We start from the raw sequence: 17,632 nt of genomic DNA, 5'->3' as shown, positions 1-17,632 counted from the left end.
TTTTGGAATTTGAAAACTTTATGAGGATTATTATTGACCTCCCAAGGGCTTTTGAAATTAATGTTAGGTTGTCTTTTTACTTTTAGAAGGACAAAACTCCTCTTGCATTTTAGCCACCAGTTTAAGAAGTAAGTTGCTGTCAGTCATTATCACAGGCTCATTGATGTAGCGTTCTATCCAGGGTTTATCAAATGGACTTGTGTAGGATGGCAGCTTGGCTCCTTTATTATGCAGGAATGTCTTACCTGTCTTATCTTACACTGATCTTTCTTGCCGCAACAGTTGATAGTGAATTCCCCTCTTGTCCCATGGGCATGTGGGCGTTTCCAACACTGACATTGATATCTTGTGAGACTAACATTTAGTACTTGCACTTGTCTGTCCTTGGTGGAGCCAGGAGAAATCAGCTGACATGAAAGAGATAAATTATTTACTTTTTACTTAACATGATTTAGAAGTTGGTCTGTGTTATACAAACAAACATTAGTGGTTTTGTTCCTTTTTAGTTTTAGGCTGGATTTAGTGTCTAGATGAATACCTTTGAAAGATAAAATGTTGATTTCAGTTGTCAAGTCCTGCCTATACCATCAGTTTCTCCACTCTCCATCTCTGCCACTGGGGTTTTATAATTCCCAGGCCTCAGACCTGGGCCAAATGCCATGGGAACAGAACCCAGGCTTCAGGAACGCTGGCCCTTAGCCTCTGGCTACTCCTGCTGCTCTATCGACTCTGGCCTTGGTCCTTAGGTCTGGACCGGACATTTGGTGGCCCAAGTCATGTTCTGCTCATGGACCCCAATTCTAGGAAGTAAACCTCTGTCTGGTTTCTGTACAGAATCATCTAGTAAGAGTTCTCCCAAGAAGCCCAGGTCTTCCAGACCAGAACTATCTCAAGCAGGAGGAGCTGTAACTTCCAACAGTCTTCCTCTGGGCCAGCTCCCTGCTGCCTGATGAGATCCTGAAAATCACCAGCTCCTGAATTTCCTGTGGCTGTGAAATATCCTCTTACTCAACCTCCCTATGGCTGTCTGCATTGCTTTTATGTTACTTGTAACTTTCTTTAAAATACTTCAACACATGCAGTGGGGGGTGTGTGAATTTTTCATCCAGAACTGGGAATGAGAATTTAAAATTTTAAGTACTCACCCTAAGGGTGGTTAGTTGGCATTTGAAAAATTTGAATCAAAGCCTAAAGGTCAATCATTATATATAAATTATACCTCAATAAAATTAATTCAAAATAAGACAACCCTACTCTCCAGTGGCCACCTACACATTCTCTTCAGTTAATTTTCTCTCTCATTAGCACCAGGTGCTCTGATACTCACCTACTGGCGTGGTTGCTGCATTATAGACACCTGAAGGCTTGTTAAAATGCAGGTTAGTAGACCCAACCCCCAAGTTGCCTGATTCTATAGATTTGGGACACGGCCTGAGAATGGGCACTTTTGGAAAGCTTCTACACGATCCTCAAGCTGCTGATCAAGGGAACCACACTTGAGAATCTCTGGCATAATGCAGACTGGAACTTCCTTTTCTTTGGTGGAGCTCTTCATGATATTCAAGATACGCAGTTTGTCTAGAAATGTATAAGCCCTGGTATCCTTGTGAGCCCAGGGCACAGGAATCTGGCAAGCCCAAATGTCTACCTGGTATCTCTTGGAAGCTTGTTAGAAATGCAGAATCTCAGTGCAGACGGCAGGCTTACAGAGTCCAACTCTATGGTTCCCAAACGCCCCCAGGTGATCCAAATGCACATTAAAGTTTGAGAAACACCTACCTGCCCAAACCAAATTTAGTTCACATCATCTAGTACAATGGTCATCAACTATAGGTTCATGTTAGAATTATCCACAGTGTTTAAAAAGCAGACCTATAGTCCAAGCACATTCTAATTATTAGTTAGAATCTCTAGGGTGAGACCCAGGCTTCTGAAATGTCTTATAAGTCCCCTAGGTGATTCTGGTGTACCACAGCGGCTGGGAACTTCCAGTCTAGTCTCTGAGTGCTATCTGCATAGTTCTTTTAATAGTGGACCAGCAGGACTCTTCCCTTTAGCCTGCCCTCAAATTTAAATACTGACAATTTAATGCCAACTAAACTTTCTGTTAATCCAAATGAAATGATTTCATTTGCCGTGCTTTTATAGACTCATAAGAGAAAACATGTTGGTGGTGATTTATTTACAGTCTGTTTTAGGATCTGAGGCACTGGATGTATTTTGTGGCAAGCTAAAGCTCAAATGCCTTCATGAAACTAAATTTCTAGCTTAAGATGAAGGTGTAGTTGCTGCACTAAATAGCATTCATCTGGAGATTTGTGAAATGTTGTAATTTTACATCTAAGCCCCTTATAAGGAATCTTGTCTTAGACAAGATTAGATGCTGTGGAAATCTTTACTTGAAAAGCTTCATACTTTGCTCCAAGTGCATGGAAATGGGTCTTATTTCCCTTGAATGCCCTTTAGGTCTTAACAGAGCTGTCAGTACAAAGGAGTCAAAAGCTATATTTCAAATTATGTACATTTCTGACATTATTTAAGCAGATTAAAACTAATTGATAGAGCAATTAGGCACCTTGAAAGTAGCTACTTGAAAAATGCTGACTTTTTCTTATCCCCATTCACTTAAACAAAAACAGGCCAGATGCAGTGGCTCATGCCTGTAATCCCAGCACTTTTGGAGGCCAAAGCAGGTGGATAGCTTGAGCCCAGGAGTTTGAGACCAGCCTGGGCAACATGGCAAGACCCCATCTCTACAAAAAATACTAAAATTGGCTGGGTGTGGTGGCACACACTTGTAGTCTCAGCTTCTGGGAGGCTGAGGTAAGAGGATCATCTGGGCCCAGGGAGGTAGAAGCAGCAGTGAGCCATGATTCTGGCCACTGCATTCCAGCCTGGGCCACAGAACAAAACCCTGTCTCAGGAAAACAAAAAAAAAAAAAACTCCTTCGATCTAGATTTGTGAGTTGCAGATACCAAGAAGTTCTCATGTTTTAAGTATTTCAGATGTTCCCTGTCATTGATTATTCTCATAGCTCAGACATAGGGAAGATGAAAGCTGCTGCCCGTAGCATCCTGCATCCTCTTGCTTCCACATACACAAAATGTGAACTTCAATCCCTAAAAAGGTACAGGTCAGAGTTTCCATTCTAGGGAACACATTTATTCAGCCCAGGTTGAGTGGGACATGACAGAAACCAAGAGTGGGTCTGGAATGGTGGGGCTCTTCCCAGGGCCATCACTGTGAGATGGGATATCCCATGTGTAGTCACTCTCGGAAACAGTGAGAAACTGTAGGAAACTGCTATGGCCTGAGTGTTTGTGCCACACCAAAATTCATAAGCTGAAATGCTACCCTCTAAGGTGATGATGGCATTAGGGTATGGGGACTTTGGGAGGTGATTGGATTATGAGCGTGGAGGCCTCAGGAATGGGATTAGTGTCCTTATCTTTAAGAGGCACCAGATAGCCCCCTTTCCCTTTCCACTGCATGAGGACACAGCTAGAAGGCACCATCTGTGAACTAGAAAACCACTACCAAGTCTGTTGGTGCCTTGATCTTGGATTCCCCAGCCCCCAGAACTGTGAGAAATAAATTTCTGTTGTTTATAAACTACCCGTATTTGATATTTTGTTGTGTGTCAAAGAAAGACAGAAACCAAACCCACATCTTATATGGGCAGTGGAAGGAGACCTTCAGGTTGTTGGGGAGGGCTTCTCTTTTAGACCTATGCTTTTCAAATTCTAATGTGTGCACCAGTCACTTGGGGATCACGCTAAAATGCAGATTCTGATTCCATGGTTCTGGGATGAGACCTGGGACGCTGCATTCCTAACAAGCTCCTAGATGGTGTTGATGCTCTTGGCCTAGGAGCCGTTTGAGTAGTAATAGAACAATGCTTCTTAAACATGTGTGTGCAAAAGAATCACATGGAAGGCTGACTAAAAGATTCCTATTTCCCATCCAAAGACTGATTCAGCCTGGGGCCTGGTAATTTGCATTTTAACAAGTTCCTGGGTGATCCTGATGCTGCTGGTCCCTGGACTATGTTTTAATAGCAAGCCTCTAGTTAACTTTTGAACAACTTAGTTAAGATGCCTTCACTAGTAGCCTCTTCTGTGAAAGCAGTGAGCCAAATATCAAAAGATGAAAGAAGATGCTATTGAGTTCCTTTGGAGAAAATTACGTCACAAACTTGGAGACTGCCACAGGGTCTCTGTTCATTTTTCCTTTGACAATATGCTTCTTTAACTAAAGACTAAATATAATTCTTCAGGCTCAAAGCCTAGAGATAAGATTGACATGAAGGAACAAGAACCGTGCCTGACGTTGTGCTGCCTGATGAGTAACAGGACTAGTTTTTTTAGGATAACAGACCAACCTGTGCCTAGAAAAAGGTTATAAATGCCAATAGCAGGCCGGGTACGGTGGCTCACGCCTGTAATCCCAACGCTTTGGGAGGCTGAGTCAGGCGGATCACCGGAGGTCAGGAGTTTGAGACCAGCCTGACCAACATGGCGAAACTCCATCTCTACTAAAAACACACAAAAAAATTAGCCAGGTAGGCCAGGCACAGTAGCTCATGGCTGTAATGCCAGCACACTTTGGGAGTCCGAGGCAGGTGGATCACCTGAAGTCAGGAGTTCGAGACCAGTCTGCCCGACATGGCAAAACCCCATCTCTACTAAAAATACAAAAATTAGCCGAACGTGGTGGGAGGTACCTGTAATCCCAGCTACTCAGGAGACTGAAGCAGGAGAATCACTTGAACCCGAGAGGCAGAGATTGCAGTGAGCTGAGATCACACCACTGCACTCTAGCCTGGGCGACAAGAAGGAGACTCCATTTCAAAAAAAAAAAAAAAGAAAGAAAGAAATATCAATAACGAAATGTTATTGGTAGCCAACTTTTAATATAAGTCATGAGATTTAGGGTGATGTTTACTTTTTGCTCTATATTTCTTCGGTTTACATTTCCCTATGAAGCACATTTAAATATTGTTTTCATAACGTGGGGGAAAACCCCTAGCCAATATTTTTAAAAGAAAAAAGTAAGATCTATGCTCAGTGTAAGTTTATAGTATTTTTGGTCTGGGTTTGTTGTATCTGTATCACTCTACATTTGTATTTTCATGGGAAAGGGATTATTATTTTAGGCTATGTCAGTCCTAATGTTCTGGAGGCAAAGGTAATAGATGGGTAGGGGCAAGGTCAAGACATTTGCCTGGATGCTGGACAGGGCCTGGGTGGTAAAAATAAATTTAAGGAATCCCAGAGGAGAGGTCAAAAGTTCCAGGAGAGAATTAGAGGCAGCTTCTCTTTCTTTCCTTGCCCCACAAACAATTCAGCACAAGCCCTCAAATCCCTTGAAGAGTCTTTCTTTTCCCCCTTCTTCTTAGAAGGGCTGAAATACGCTTTAAGTTGACTTAGAAATGGTTAGAAAAGGTTAAAAAAAATGGAGAAGAGTAACAGTTAACAAGCAGAGAAACCATGCTGACCTGAACGTCTGGTTCCCCAGCACCCAGGCTCAGGCTTCGGCTTGGGGTGGCGCCCAGGCTCAGGCTTCGGCTTGGGGTGGCGCCCAGGCTCAGGCTTCGGCTTGGGGTGGTGCCCGGGCTCACGCTTCGGCTTGGGGTAGCCGGACCAAAAGGAAACTGCCCAGTGTGGCAGCAGTCATCTCCAGAGCATGTCACCATCCAGCCAATGACTGTGTTCCAAGGACTGGAAAATGTGCCTCCTAGTCACTGTGTAAATGATTACCACACAAACTTATTTTCAGCAATTCAAAAAAATGTCCGATTCATGGTGTATTGCTTCTGTTAATCTGGAAACGGTTAAACAAGTTGATAGGCATCTAGTTCACTCCTGGTGTAACTTTCCAACAAAACTCCAGGAATCTGCTGACACCTGCTGGCATTTCATCTACTATATGTTAAAAACAACCACGAGACGAAGCATTAACATTTTTCCTACAGTCCTTTGCCCTTGTTATGTTACGTGTACTTTCCCTGAACGACGATAGAAGGGGCCTTTACCATGTCATGAAGAAAGAAATGTGGGCAAGCCACTGGGTGAAAATTAAAATTCCCGACATGAAGAATGTAACCCAGAGCTCTTGTTGCCTGTCTGCCCTGCGCCAGCTGCTCTGTGACCTTAGACAAGGCCATTGACCTCACTTTCATCATTGCAAGAAGAAAGAAGCAGCAATCTTCACTCCCAGTGCCTTTAGGGCTTCTGAGGATGCTGGTGGCATTTCCTACTAACTAGAGTATGGGCCCTGTCACTGGAGTGATGGCCTTAAAGGTCACTCTCACTGACCTTTCCATCACAATAACAAGATTCCTCACAGCGTTATATGTTCAAAAGATGGATGAAAGTTGTTTAAGCCTCTTCAAAGCGCACCATCTCTGTAATTTATTTTGAGAAACAACTAAATTAGAATGATCAGAAAAAGCCTAGTGAACAGTCTCAGAAATCGTCCACTTTTTTTGTCGTAGGAAACTGTGGACTTTGTTTTGTGTTTTGGAACATGTAATAAGCCAGCAGGTTGAGAAAATGCTTCCCAGTTAATGCCAACCCAATTATTTGTGCTTTTTCTGTCTATTCTTGGGAAACTCTGTGTGGGCCTGTGGTTTGTTAGGTCAATAACAGGATATTTGATAGTCTCCAGGGAGTTATAGTCCATATTTAGCCTGACAGAGGAAGTGAGGTCTGCCGATGAAAAATAATTGAGGCATTTCTTTAATTCTGCTATTTCATTTCTTCCTCCTCCTTCAGAATCCTGACTTCACTGAGGCTTTCAATGCTATTTACAGCTCTGCCTTTGCTAGTCACAAAAGAAAATTTACTTCTTGTAAGCCCTAAGTCTTCCCTCAGAAAACTGTTAGGTATGACCAGGATCAGTAAAAACTATTAGATTCACACTCATTAGTATGGCTACTATTTAAAAAAAAAAAAAACCCAGAAAATACCAAGTGCTGGTGAAGATGTAGACAAATTAGCACCCTTGAGCAAAAAATGCACCCTTGTTGCATTTGCAGTCCTTTGTTGGTGTACAAAAATGGTACAGCCATGATAGTAAACAGTATGGTATTTCCTTTAAAAATTAAAAATAGAATTACTACATGATCCAGAAGTTCCACATCTGGTTATTTATCCATAAATAAGAACTGAAAGCAGTAACTTGAGTTATTTATATACCAGTGTTCGCAGTAGACACACAATTCACAATAGATGAGGAGTCCATCAGAGATGAATGGATAAGCGTCTTATTCAGCCTTTAAAAGGCAAGAAATTCTGACACACAGTAGAGCATGGATTAACCTTGCGGACATTATGCTAAGTGAGGAAAGCCAGTCACAAAATGACAAATTCTGCATGTTTCCACTTATATGAGGTACCTAGAGTAGTCAGAATCATAGAGACAGAAAGGAGACTGGTATTAACATTTATCAAGGGCAGGGAGGAGGGAGAGATGGGGAGTTATTATTTAATGCATATGGAGTTTCAGTTTTGCAAGATGAAAAGAGTTCTGGAGATGGCTGGTTATATTGGTTGCACAACAACGTGAATGTACTTAATGCCACTGAACTTTTCATTTAAAACTAGTGAAGATGCCAGTCACGGTGGCTCATGCCTGTAATCCCAGCACTTTAAGAGGCCAAGGTGGGTGGATCACAAGGTCAGGAGTTCGAGACCATCCTGGCCAACCCTAGCTCTACTAAAAATACACAAATTAGCCTGGCATGGTGGTGCATGCCTGTAATTCCCAGCTACTCAGGAGGCTGAGACAGGAGGACTGCTTGAACCCAGGAGGCAGAGGTTGCCGTGAGCCAAGATCGTGCCACTACACTCCAGCCTGGGTGACAGAGTGAGACTCCATCTCAAAAAAAAAAAAAAAATGAAGATGATAAATTTTATGATACATCCATTTTACCACAATTAAAATTAAAAGAAAGGTAAAACAGCCAAAAAACAAAGCAAAAGAAAACTATACTCTGTTAGAATGCAGTCATCACCTTTGCCCTTACAGAGATTAAATTCCTTGACTTTTTAAAAACATGGCTCTACTAGGCAGTGTTGTCCAACAGTCCCATCTGTAATGATGGAAATGTTCTTTATCTGCATTTTCTGAGCCATCCACCCCATGTTGGCGTTTAAGTGTGTAAAATGCAGCTAGTGAATATGAGACACTGAACTTTATTAAATTTAAAGTCATATGTGGCTAATGGCTACCATACTAGACAGTGCGGATAGAGTTTATGTCTATATTACTATCTATTCCGAAGTATTTTTCCTTCCTCAGCACTAAGCTATAAATCTAAGCAGTCAGGCTGTAGACCTAAGAAGCTAAGGAATTGGCTTATGTGTGGGCCACAGTTCTGTTTAACCCACAATATCAATTTGCTATGAAACGTTTTGCCAAGGGTATGATTCTTTTATGGCATTCATTGGCATCAGTTTTTGGACCCAAGGGTAGAGCTGGCCTTAATTCATGGGCTAAACTTTTCTAGTAAATGCCCTTTTAGAGACCCAAATTCCTCTACTGCCATGCACAGTCTCCCTTCACTTGTCCTTGTAAATCCATGGAGTGATGGTATGAACTACAAGTGAGGTCCAAGTCCTTATACAGAAATTATGTGAGCACATCGCTGTTTGCTCTGATCACCCTGGCAATCAAAGAATGTTTTACTTTTTAAGGCTTTGCTGGAAAACATAGGTAAGATATGTAACAAAGGATCACACAATAAAATTGATGAACCCCTATGCATTCATCCTCTAAAATGAAAATAGCAAAATATGTCATTATGTACTGTATAATGCTGGTTGGAAATAACTAAGATTGCCAGCAACTGCAAAAGGGCTTATATTTAAACAAGCTCCAAATAGAAGGCTTCACAAGTCAACCAGTGGGCAGCATTCCTTTGTGGCAGCCCAGTGTTTAATGGCACGATAGAGCACATTTGTCTTCATGGAAAGAATGAAAGCTGTTTATTAAGGAATAAAATATGAATATGCAAAATATAGACGACTGTGTAACAGGAAAGGGACAAAAGAAGAGTTTGTGTTTTTATTACACAAAACGGATACAATCTATCTAATAAAAACCACTCTATTTGACTCCAGCAGATTTGCTCACCAAGAATCTTTTTTCTTTCTCTTTCAGCAATGGGTAGAAGGCCTGAGATCAATCATACACAACTTCAGGGCCAACAACGTGAGTCCAATGACGTGCCTCAAAAAACAGTGAGTGTTGTTTGCATTTACTCTTTTTTCTTGGCAGTTACCAAACAAATGGTCAGACTAGGAGATGAAGGCTAGGTGGATCCTTCCTCCTCAGGCAGATTCCTGCTTGCCTGTCCCTCCATGCTCCTGACCTTGGAGTTGACCAACACACACCTGTACTCTTCATGCCACCTAGAAGGGCATGCATGGTAAACCCACAGGCCAAAACCTATCTGAAAAGAATAGTTGATGGCCAAAGGACACTGGAACCTCACTCACTCTGTATCCTCTGAGTTGTGGGCACTGGCTTTTGTGTCCCCAGATGGACTTTTCTGATAGATGGTACTGCATGCTGGGGGCCATCGCCGGGTGCTGGGGTAACTCGATGCTCTGCTACATAAAACTGAGAAATGAGGAGTGTGGCCAACAGAAGCACTTGCCAATGCACCTGTTGCTAGGGTGAAAAAAGAAGCCTCAGCCCCAAGTGTAGTGCTCCCTGTTGAGCACACAATCAGGGATCCAAAGATAGCCTCTGAATTTTTTTTCTATAGGATTCAGTCATTTAAAGATTAGATCAAGGATCCAGTGGTGATTTCCACATTTATTTTTTCCATGAAAGAAGAAATTACCCCAGCTTACTGTATCTGAAATCCAGAAGGGCACTACAGTGGTAGATTTAAACCCTACCCAAGTTAAGCTTTCAAGGTGATATGAAAATTACCCACAAAGGAATCCTAGCCAAAGTCAAATGTCAGCAAGTTTGAAAAGCAGTGATCCGTGAAGGTGAGGGCCATCTGCCTTCACAGGGCCATTGGCAGGCAGTTGTGAGGTGCCAAGGGGAACCATGTGGAGAAATGGCAGGGATAAGCCTACATCTCTCAAAATTATGCCCTAGCACCAAGAGTGTGATTATTGTACTCACTTGGCAATGGGCCAAGAGGTTTGTCCTAAAGGTACCGTCATGTCTTATCTTCTGGTCACTTTGGCAGGTGCTTACAAGTATGGTCTCTGGGCTGTAAATTCTACCTTCACCATGGCAAATTCCTAGGCTTGTGCCTCACTGTCCTCATCTGTGACTTGAAATTACCATACATATGAAATTGGAAAGTATTCTTCATTCAGTACTACTTATCTTAATTTTTATTGTATCCCTCCAATTTTCTTTCATCTTCTTAATGGAGGAAAATTATTTAGTCTTGTCTATTCCTATTTGTTGTACAGCTACTTCTTCTTTTCCTCTGCAGTTGCTGTGGCATTTTTTTTTTTTAAAGAGAAACCCAGTGGATATTCTGATGTTATGACTTCAGGCACTGCTAGTCCTAAAGGGTCAAAAACTTTTAGAAGGCTTGCTTATACCTGAGTGACACAAATCTAACAACATCCTGCCCAGATCCCTTTATGGAGCTGGTGTTCACCCAGCCATCATCTGCGATGAGGATAGGCTCACCAAGGGCTCAGACCTGTCCGCTTCTTCAGAGCATTGTCCTCTGCTGCAGAGGGGTGTCTATGCCTGGAAGATTATGCTTTACCCTCCTCCTGGGGGAAGTCCACAGCCAATGATGAGCTGCAACAGGGTACAGAAGGCCATCCCTCTTGCCACCAAGTCTGGCACAAATCACACGAGATCAAGCTAAATAAAGCTCCATCTGAGACCATAACTTTGCTTAACTCTTTTTTCTGCCCAATCTTCTTCTTCCCACTCCCTTCATCCCTAAAACATCCCCTTATTAAAGTAGTTAGTGGTGCTTCTATGAAACTTTACTTAAAACAGAAGCTTTACCAAATCATCATGTTTTGCAGATTGTTAGCATATGATTGATTGGAAACAGTGAGAATGAGAGTCATTAGCTAAGAAAAGTCCTAGCTCCAAAGTATAGATACATGTTCTGAATCTCCTGAAAGCCTGGGGAAACACCACCAATTTGAGTTGATGAACTAGCCTTACCATTGGATATTAAGGAGGAGCCCATGTGATCAGTACTTGGCAGCACTAGGACCTGGGAGCGATGAGTCCTCATGAGTCTTCAAGACAAGGCTGGCTGGTATCACTATGCAGTTGTATTTCCCATCACCTTAATGTGTTATTAAAAAGCAGTAATCAAGGGCAGACCAATCACAAATAAGTACCAACAATATGTTTTGCTCAATGCACGTACCCGGTCATCTCATTTACATAGGATTGCCAGATAAAATAGAGTATACTTAGTCAAATATGAATTTTAGATAAGTAACAAATAATATTTTAGTATAAGTATATCCTATGCAATATTTGGAACATACTTATAGCAAAAAAATTACCCATTTTTTTCCTGAAATTCAAGTTTAACTGAGAGTTCTATATATTTATGTGCTAAATCTGACAACCCTAAATTTGTCTCATAGTACATAATCGTCTGATTTTCAGAACAAATGTTCTTATTTGAATGAACTTTCTTTTAAAGTTCTTAACAGAATTGAAGCTGTTACCCCTAAGAAACATTAAGGCAGTGTTATTGCTATTGTTTTGCAGCTGGATGAAATTGGCATTTATGACCAACACAAATGGTAAAATTCCGGTTAGGAGGTAAGTAGCTATTCCTATCTGCTGTCCAAGCCCTGTGTCAACCCTTGTGATCGCAGTCCAAAGAGAGAACCCTTCACAAGTATTTGTGTATAGAATGCTTTAAAGATTTCTGGAATCTGAGTTTCAATTTCTTTGACAAATGCTATATTCAGTTTGTAAAAATCTTTTATGGAAGTAAAGCTGCATTTTTTGTCAAAATAGTTAGCAAAAGAGGTACTTTGACAATTTAAAGAACATCTGAAAATGTAGCACTATTTTTTAAAATCTGCAAATAAGTTGGTTTTTAGGATTTACATTTATTTTGCTTATTTGCCCTGACCAACTGTTAGCTAAAGTTAAAGAAGACTATATTGTGCACCTACTGTGGAACGGTGTGGACCGTGTCTTGAGAAGTGTGATGCCTCTGAACAGAGGATTTTCATTCTGGGCTTTGCTGCTCCTGTGGTGCTCAGGGCAGATGGGGCTCCTCCTCTGGCTTCGTGCTGCCTACTCTCTACTCTCTGTGTGTACTGTAACTGACACCACTCACTCTGTGGAGCTGTCCTTGCTGCCTTTGCCCTGACCCAGGTAACAATGACAAAGAATGAAAAGGCTTGGGTGGAATCAAGAGTAAAGAAAACATGAACCGGATACATCCTCCACATGCGTTCTTTAATACTTAGGTGGACAGATTGCACCCTCTGAGGATTCCCCGTGCGTCCCTCTTTTCTGCTTCTCACTTCCTTCCAGGGGTTAGGGTTTACGCATGGTCTCTGGGTACAGTTGGAAACTTTTGCCACAGTAGTGATGGGAATTCTTTACCAAACTCTCCAGTACCTTTTTGGTTGGTGTTTGTGTTAAGTATTCATGGAAATTCCAGAAGCTGGGCTGGGCCCCAGAGCATCTGCTGTTCACATGAAGACGTGTGTATCTGGATTCATGAACCTAAGCCCACAACCAGAATCAAACACGGGTTCCCCAGATACCAACTCTCTCTTCCAGGATTCTCCAGATTCAGGTTCATGTTGACTTCTTCTCTGGACACCCCTTTAGCAAAGAAGCAAATCAATAAATAATAACAAACAAAACCCAGAACTGCTGGGTGGAATCCTGTCTTAGAATTGATCTGTCTTTCAGAGATGACAAGGTCACTGAGGGCACAGCATCTGCGTGGGTGCATTGAGCAGTGGCAGGTGCTGGTGGCTCCTGGCCATTTCTGGCTCTCCTTTGCCTCCTTCCCTGCCCAGCAGCTTCATTCTGCTCTTCAGCTTTCATTCTGCATCCCTGTGAGACTATCTCCATACTCCCTTGACATTACTTTTTTCACATTTAACAGAATTGTCCCAGAAGTCATTTTTCTCAATTCTGTGTATTAAACAATCATGATGACCTAAAGTATCCATGCGACCACTGAAATATCAAGAAAATGTAAAGCATAGAAGTCATGAAGAAAACCTTGGGCAATATTTTTTTTTTAATTTAACCCTTTATTGAGGGCTTACTGAGTCACAGACCTCATGCATTTGTTGTGGTCTTTCCAGATCTATCTGTAGGATTCTCTGCTTTTATTTAATAACTTAGTAGCAAGTCAATTTTTTTGTCTACTTTAGAAGTTCAAAAAAAGCCCTGTTAGCAGTCTTGGCTGATGGTTGTTGGCAGATACTTTATGCTTATCCTTATTTTAGTTAAAATTCTTTGCTCAGTTGAGCAATAGCAGAACAATTATTTTAATGTATCCCAGTACCCTACAGTTATCACATTTTTATTTAAAACCACACAGCACAAAGCAGTGTGAAGAATAGAAATGTAGGCTGGTTGTGTTTTTACATGCCTTACTGTCCTGCTTTTTCTTCCAAGATAAGGTTCAGGAAATGGGCAAAGTAGAGATACACAGATTGTGATCAAAGCACTTTTAACCAGCAGTTCTGTTTTCATTTATATGTATCCTACAAATCAAGCCATTGTCATATAAGCTTTAAAGTCACTTCTGATTCCAGTGATTTTTATCTAACATGTTCACATACAAAATTATTACCACCTTTTTATAGAAATAGCTTAGATATTTTGGCATCTTCTTTAGCTCTCTTTGACATGGACTCTTTGGTGTTTGCCAGTATTAACAGGTGTTTGACACAAGACAGCTGTGATTTCAAGGCAGTTAGAGTTAATGGAGAATTGATTGCATGCCAGAAATTCAGATAACTCTATTGGTGAATGAGCTGCCAAGAGTTAGGTGGAAATTGTGAATGTTTTAATGGATATGAAGAATAAACACTTTTAAAATGTTATTTTTTCACTCTCATTCTGATGTTTTTAAAATGGAAACTATTAGTGTGCTGTCGGTAATATTAAAAGAGATCTGGCTTCACAATGATTACATAGCTTTAGCATTAAACCAAAATTTAACATCCAGAAAATTACAGGAATGACACATGAAAAAAGTCTTACCTTTTGTCTCCCTCCTCTCTTGTCTTGCTGTGCACATAACCCATGCAGTCTTCCTTTCTCTCAAACTCACAAATTCACACTCAGTTTATCCTCCCGCTCAGACTAAAGTTTTGGAAATAACACTTCTCTTTCCACCTTCCCTCCTCCGTCATAACCTGGAGTGGACACCAATGACTAGAAAGTTGGGAAATGAGTAGCCAGACAGTAGCTGTGGGCAGGAGCTGGAGGAGATCCCAAAGAAAACAGTAGTGTTGAAGAAGGCTGAGAACTGCAGTGCAGTCATGGAAGCACTCCTGCATAATCAGCCCATTCATGTCCTGAAGGCCCAGCAGCCCACGAGGAGGGTATGATTCTGCTGGGGCAGTAGCCCCTTCCTTCATTTCAAGAGTTCTGTCTGACTTTCAGAATGTGGTGTCAAAATCACTGTGTGGATTACAGACCCTGTGCTGGCTAGCAAAGAGTGGGATTCCCTTGGTTTCTAGAATGGTCGATGTTTTAGCCACCTACAAAGTCCACTGGCGTAGAATTTAACCAGGACTCTAATAGGACTGGTCACAACTCACAGGTGTTTGCTTTTGTAGCATTTCTTTTGGGGGAATGGGTGGTGGCTTGTTTTGATTCAACAAAAACTCATTGAGTACCAGTTAGCTGTGAAGCACTAAGCTTATGTGGACATGGGGCTATATAGAGATTTGAGGAAATCACAGTCCCTTTGTAAATACTCTGTGTTCCCATGAAACACAGCCACGATATTATCTCCCCTCTTGCCCTGCTCCATCTCCCTTCCTCTTGAGACATTCTTCTACTTTCTACTTTTTGGCACCTGGCCAAACCCTAGCCAAAAGATTCAGTTCTTATACATTCTTCCCTTCCTATCAGTACCCAGATTCTGTTTCACCAGAAAGGTTCAGGATCCATACCTGCTCCGTTCATGCCCATGTTGATCATTTTTCATCTTGTTATGCCAGGCATGTCCAAACCTAACAGCGGTGTCAGTTAGCTGGGATACCCCTGAGATTGCTCTGCAGAGATTCTTCTCCTGATAGTGGGTGCCAGATCCTGCCAGAGTCTCACTAGCTAGGTTAACACATACTTTTTATGAAATAAAGGTCACCCGGAACAGCTACTTTCCCCTAAATTAAAAAGGCTAGAAAATTTTTGTCTTACCCCAAATTCGATATCTAAAAATTACATGAACTCTAGAGATGAAAAATATAAACATAGCACCCTCTATACTAGGAACCTTAACTAACATTTATTGATGTCACACACATATTCTCTGCCATGTCTGTAGACTTGTTAAGAGAATTCACAGGCCTCCTTATATTTGAATACAACTGTCTCAAGAACTCCTAAAAATGTACTTGAAGTATTCTTGGACCTGGCATGAAACAATAAAGCCCTGAATGAACACATAATTCATTTACCTAAAGCTACTTCTCCCCAGTCTGTTTTTGGAAGTCCTACTCTGCCACTGAAGTGGTGCTTTCTCCCACTCACCAAGATGAACTGGCTGTCAGCACTCACGTTCAGAGCTTGCCTTCTACTTAGCATGGATGGCGGAAAATATAAAAATGCTGGGCATGAGATGCTCTTAAACATCCTCCCATGCTCACAGGGGAGGCATTCCAAAGCCAGCCTTCAAGGATAGAAGTAAAACTCTATCCTCAAGTCAAGCTGGACTTCTGAATGTTGAGTTAAAATTATTATGGTAACACATTACCTGGGCTTCCAGTCAGGGAGTGAGTGAAGGCTCCTTGGTGGCTAAGGTATGGCTCAGAGCCAAGTTTGGAGTGCTAGGGTATCAAGTCCTCTCCTCAATAGCTTTCATTCTAAGTGGCACCAACGCATTTACAATGGAGAGTTTCTCTCTCCTACTTTTATCATTACCAGGAAGTATGTTCATTAAGGTGTTATCTATTCTACTAGTTTTGATGTTCACTGTTTTATTTAAAAGGCTGTTCAAAAATACTGTATCTTGGGATACTGCCAATATTTGTTGAAACATTAGATAATTGTTCCCCGTTCCCCTTTCCCCTCACCGAACCCGTCATTTTCATAATAAAGTCCCTAATCCTTGAGGCAGCTGACATTTCAGAGGAGCTGAAGGGTGCTTAACTTGAAAACGAGAACAAAATATGTCTGGTCACGCCTGTGTCAACTGTGGTTAAGTGTGTGAACCAGGATAAGGACAACCACAGACGTGGGTTGAGTTGTAAGGGGCTGCCTCCTTTTCCCCAGGCTGAAATATTGTCAACGTGAGGTTTTGTTCTAGAGCTATTGTCTCATTTGCCACACTCCTTTTTCATAAGAAGACAATTTGGTAGCATCAGAATTTATCATTGTTTTTGTCCAAAAATGTGTGTCCCAGGCCAGGCACGGTGGCTCACACCCGTAACCCCAGCACTTCGGGAGGCCAAGGTGAGTGGATCACCTGAGGTCAGGAGTTCAAGACCAGCCTGACTGATATGAAGAAACCCCGTCTCTACTAAAAATACAAAATTAGCTAGGTGTGGCGGTGTGCACCTGTAGTCCTGGCTACTCGGGAGGCTGAGATGGGAGAATTGCTTGAACCTGGGAGGTGGAGGTTGCAGTGAGCTGAGGTAGCACCACTGTACTCCAGCCTGGGCGACAGAGTGAGACTCTGTGTCAAAAAATAATATAATGATAATAATAAATTTAAAAAAATAAAAATAAAATCCTTGTCCCTTCAGTGCCTCTTGTTCTCACAAGTGCAAGGAGACCCCTGGTCTTAGATTCAAGTTGCATCACTAGCATAACCAGCTCTGGGAACCAGAGGGACACTGGATGAACTAGTTTGGGAAATGAAAAACAGCTAGAAATGGGAAGTAATTTTATTCTCCTTTTCCATTTCCCCTAGTCTCGCTCTTCATAGTAGGACCTGGATCTCTGCATCAGAGAAAACATAATGAACAATAACTCGAATGTGTCTTTCTTTCTTTTCTGCCCTAGTATTACTAGAACCTTTGCATCGGGAAAAACAGAAAAAGTGATCTTTCAAGCACTCAAGGAGTTAGGTCTTCCCAGTGGAAAGGTATTCATTAACTTAATAATATGTTTCTAAAACCATTTTGTTTGTTTATATTCTCATATGTAATGAGCTAGATTATTTATATTAAACTGATCTCAATTAGATTTGGCATTAGATTCAGTGACATATAGTACAGCTCATTTTCATTTCTTCTTCCTCCCTCTCCCTTCCTCTCTCCCTCCCTCTTTTCCTCCCTCTCTTCCTTTCTTGTGTTTCCTGGGCATTTTAACCTAAATTTCTAAAAATATAGATAGTTTGCTTCAAATGATTTTTGTCACCTTTCTTAGAAAAGGAAATGAAGCCCAGGCCGCTCTGTTACACAGCTTTTATTTTAGAGAAACTCACCAACACTGCCTCAACCAGGC

General features: G+C 41.6%; 1 protein-coding gene across 4 annotated transcripts in view; it reads left to right on the top strand.

Moving 5' to 3' along the window:
- Nucleotides 1–17,632, top strand: part of PLCB4 (phospholipase C beta 4) — a 159,098-nt gene that overhangs the window by 44,959 nt on the left and 96,507 nt on the right. For all 4 annotated transcript variants that reach the window (XM_012455426.3, XM_012455424.3, XM_012455427.2 and 1 more), the window contains exons 5-7: nt 9,167–9,246; nt 11,735–11,788; nt 17,189–17,270. In XM_012455426.3, the coding sequence (XP_012310849.2) occupies nt 9,167–9,246; nt 11,735–11,788; nt 17,189–17,270 (216 nt within the window). The remainder of the gene's footprint in view (nt 1–9,166; nt 9,247–11,734; nt 11,789–17,188; nt 17,271–17,632) is intronic.

The sequence above is a fragment of the Aotus nancymaae genome, unplaced genomic scaffold (genome assembly GCF_030222135.1).
Source record: "Aotus nancymaae isolate 86718 unplaced genomic scaffold, 86718_ANA_hifiasm-v0.15.2.pri h1tg000029l, whole genome shotgun sequence".
In the NCBI taxonomy this organism is placed as follows: Eukaryota; Metazoa; Chordata; class Mammalia; order Primates; family Aotidae; genus Aotus; species Aotus nancymaae.
Note: the sequence above shows the minus strand (reverse complement) of the source record. Positions and strands in the feature narration are given on the sequence as shown.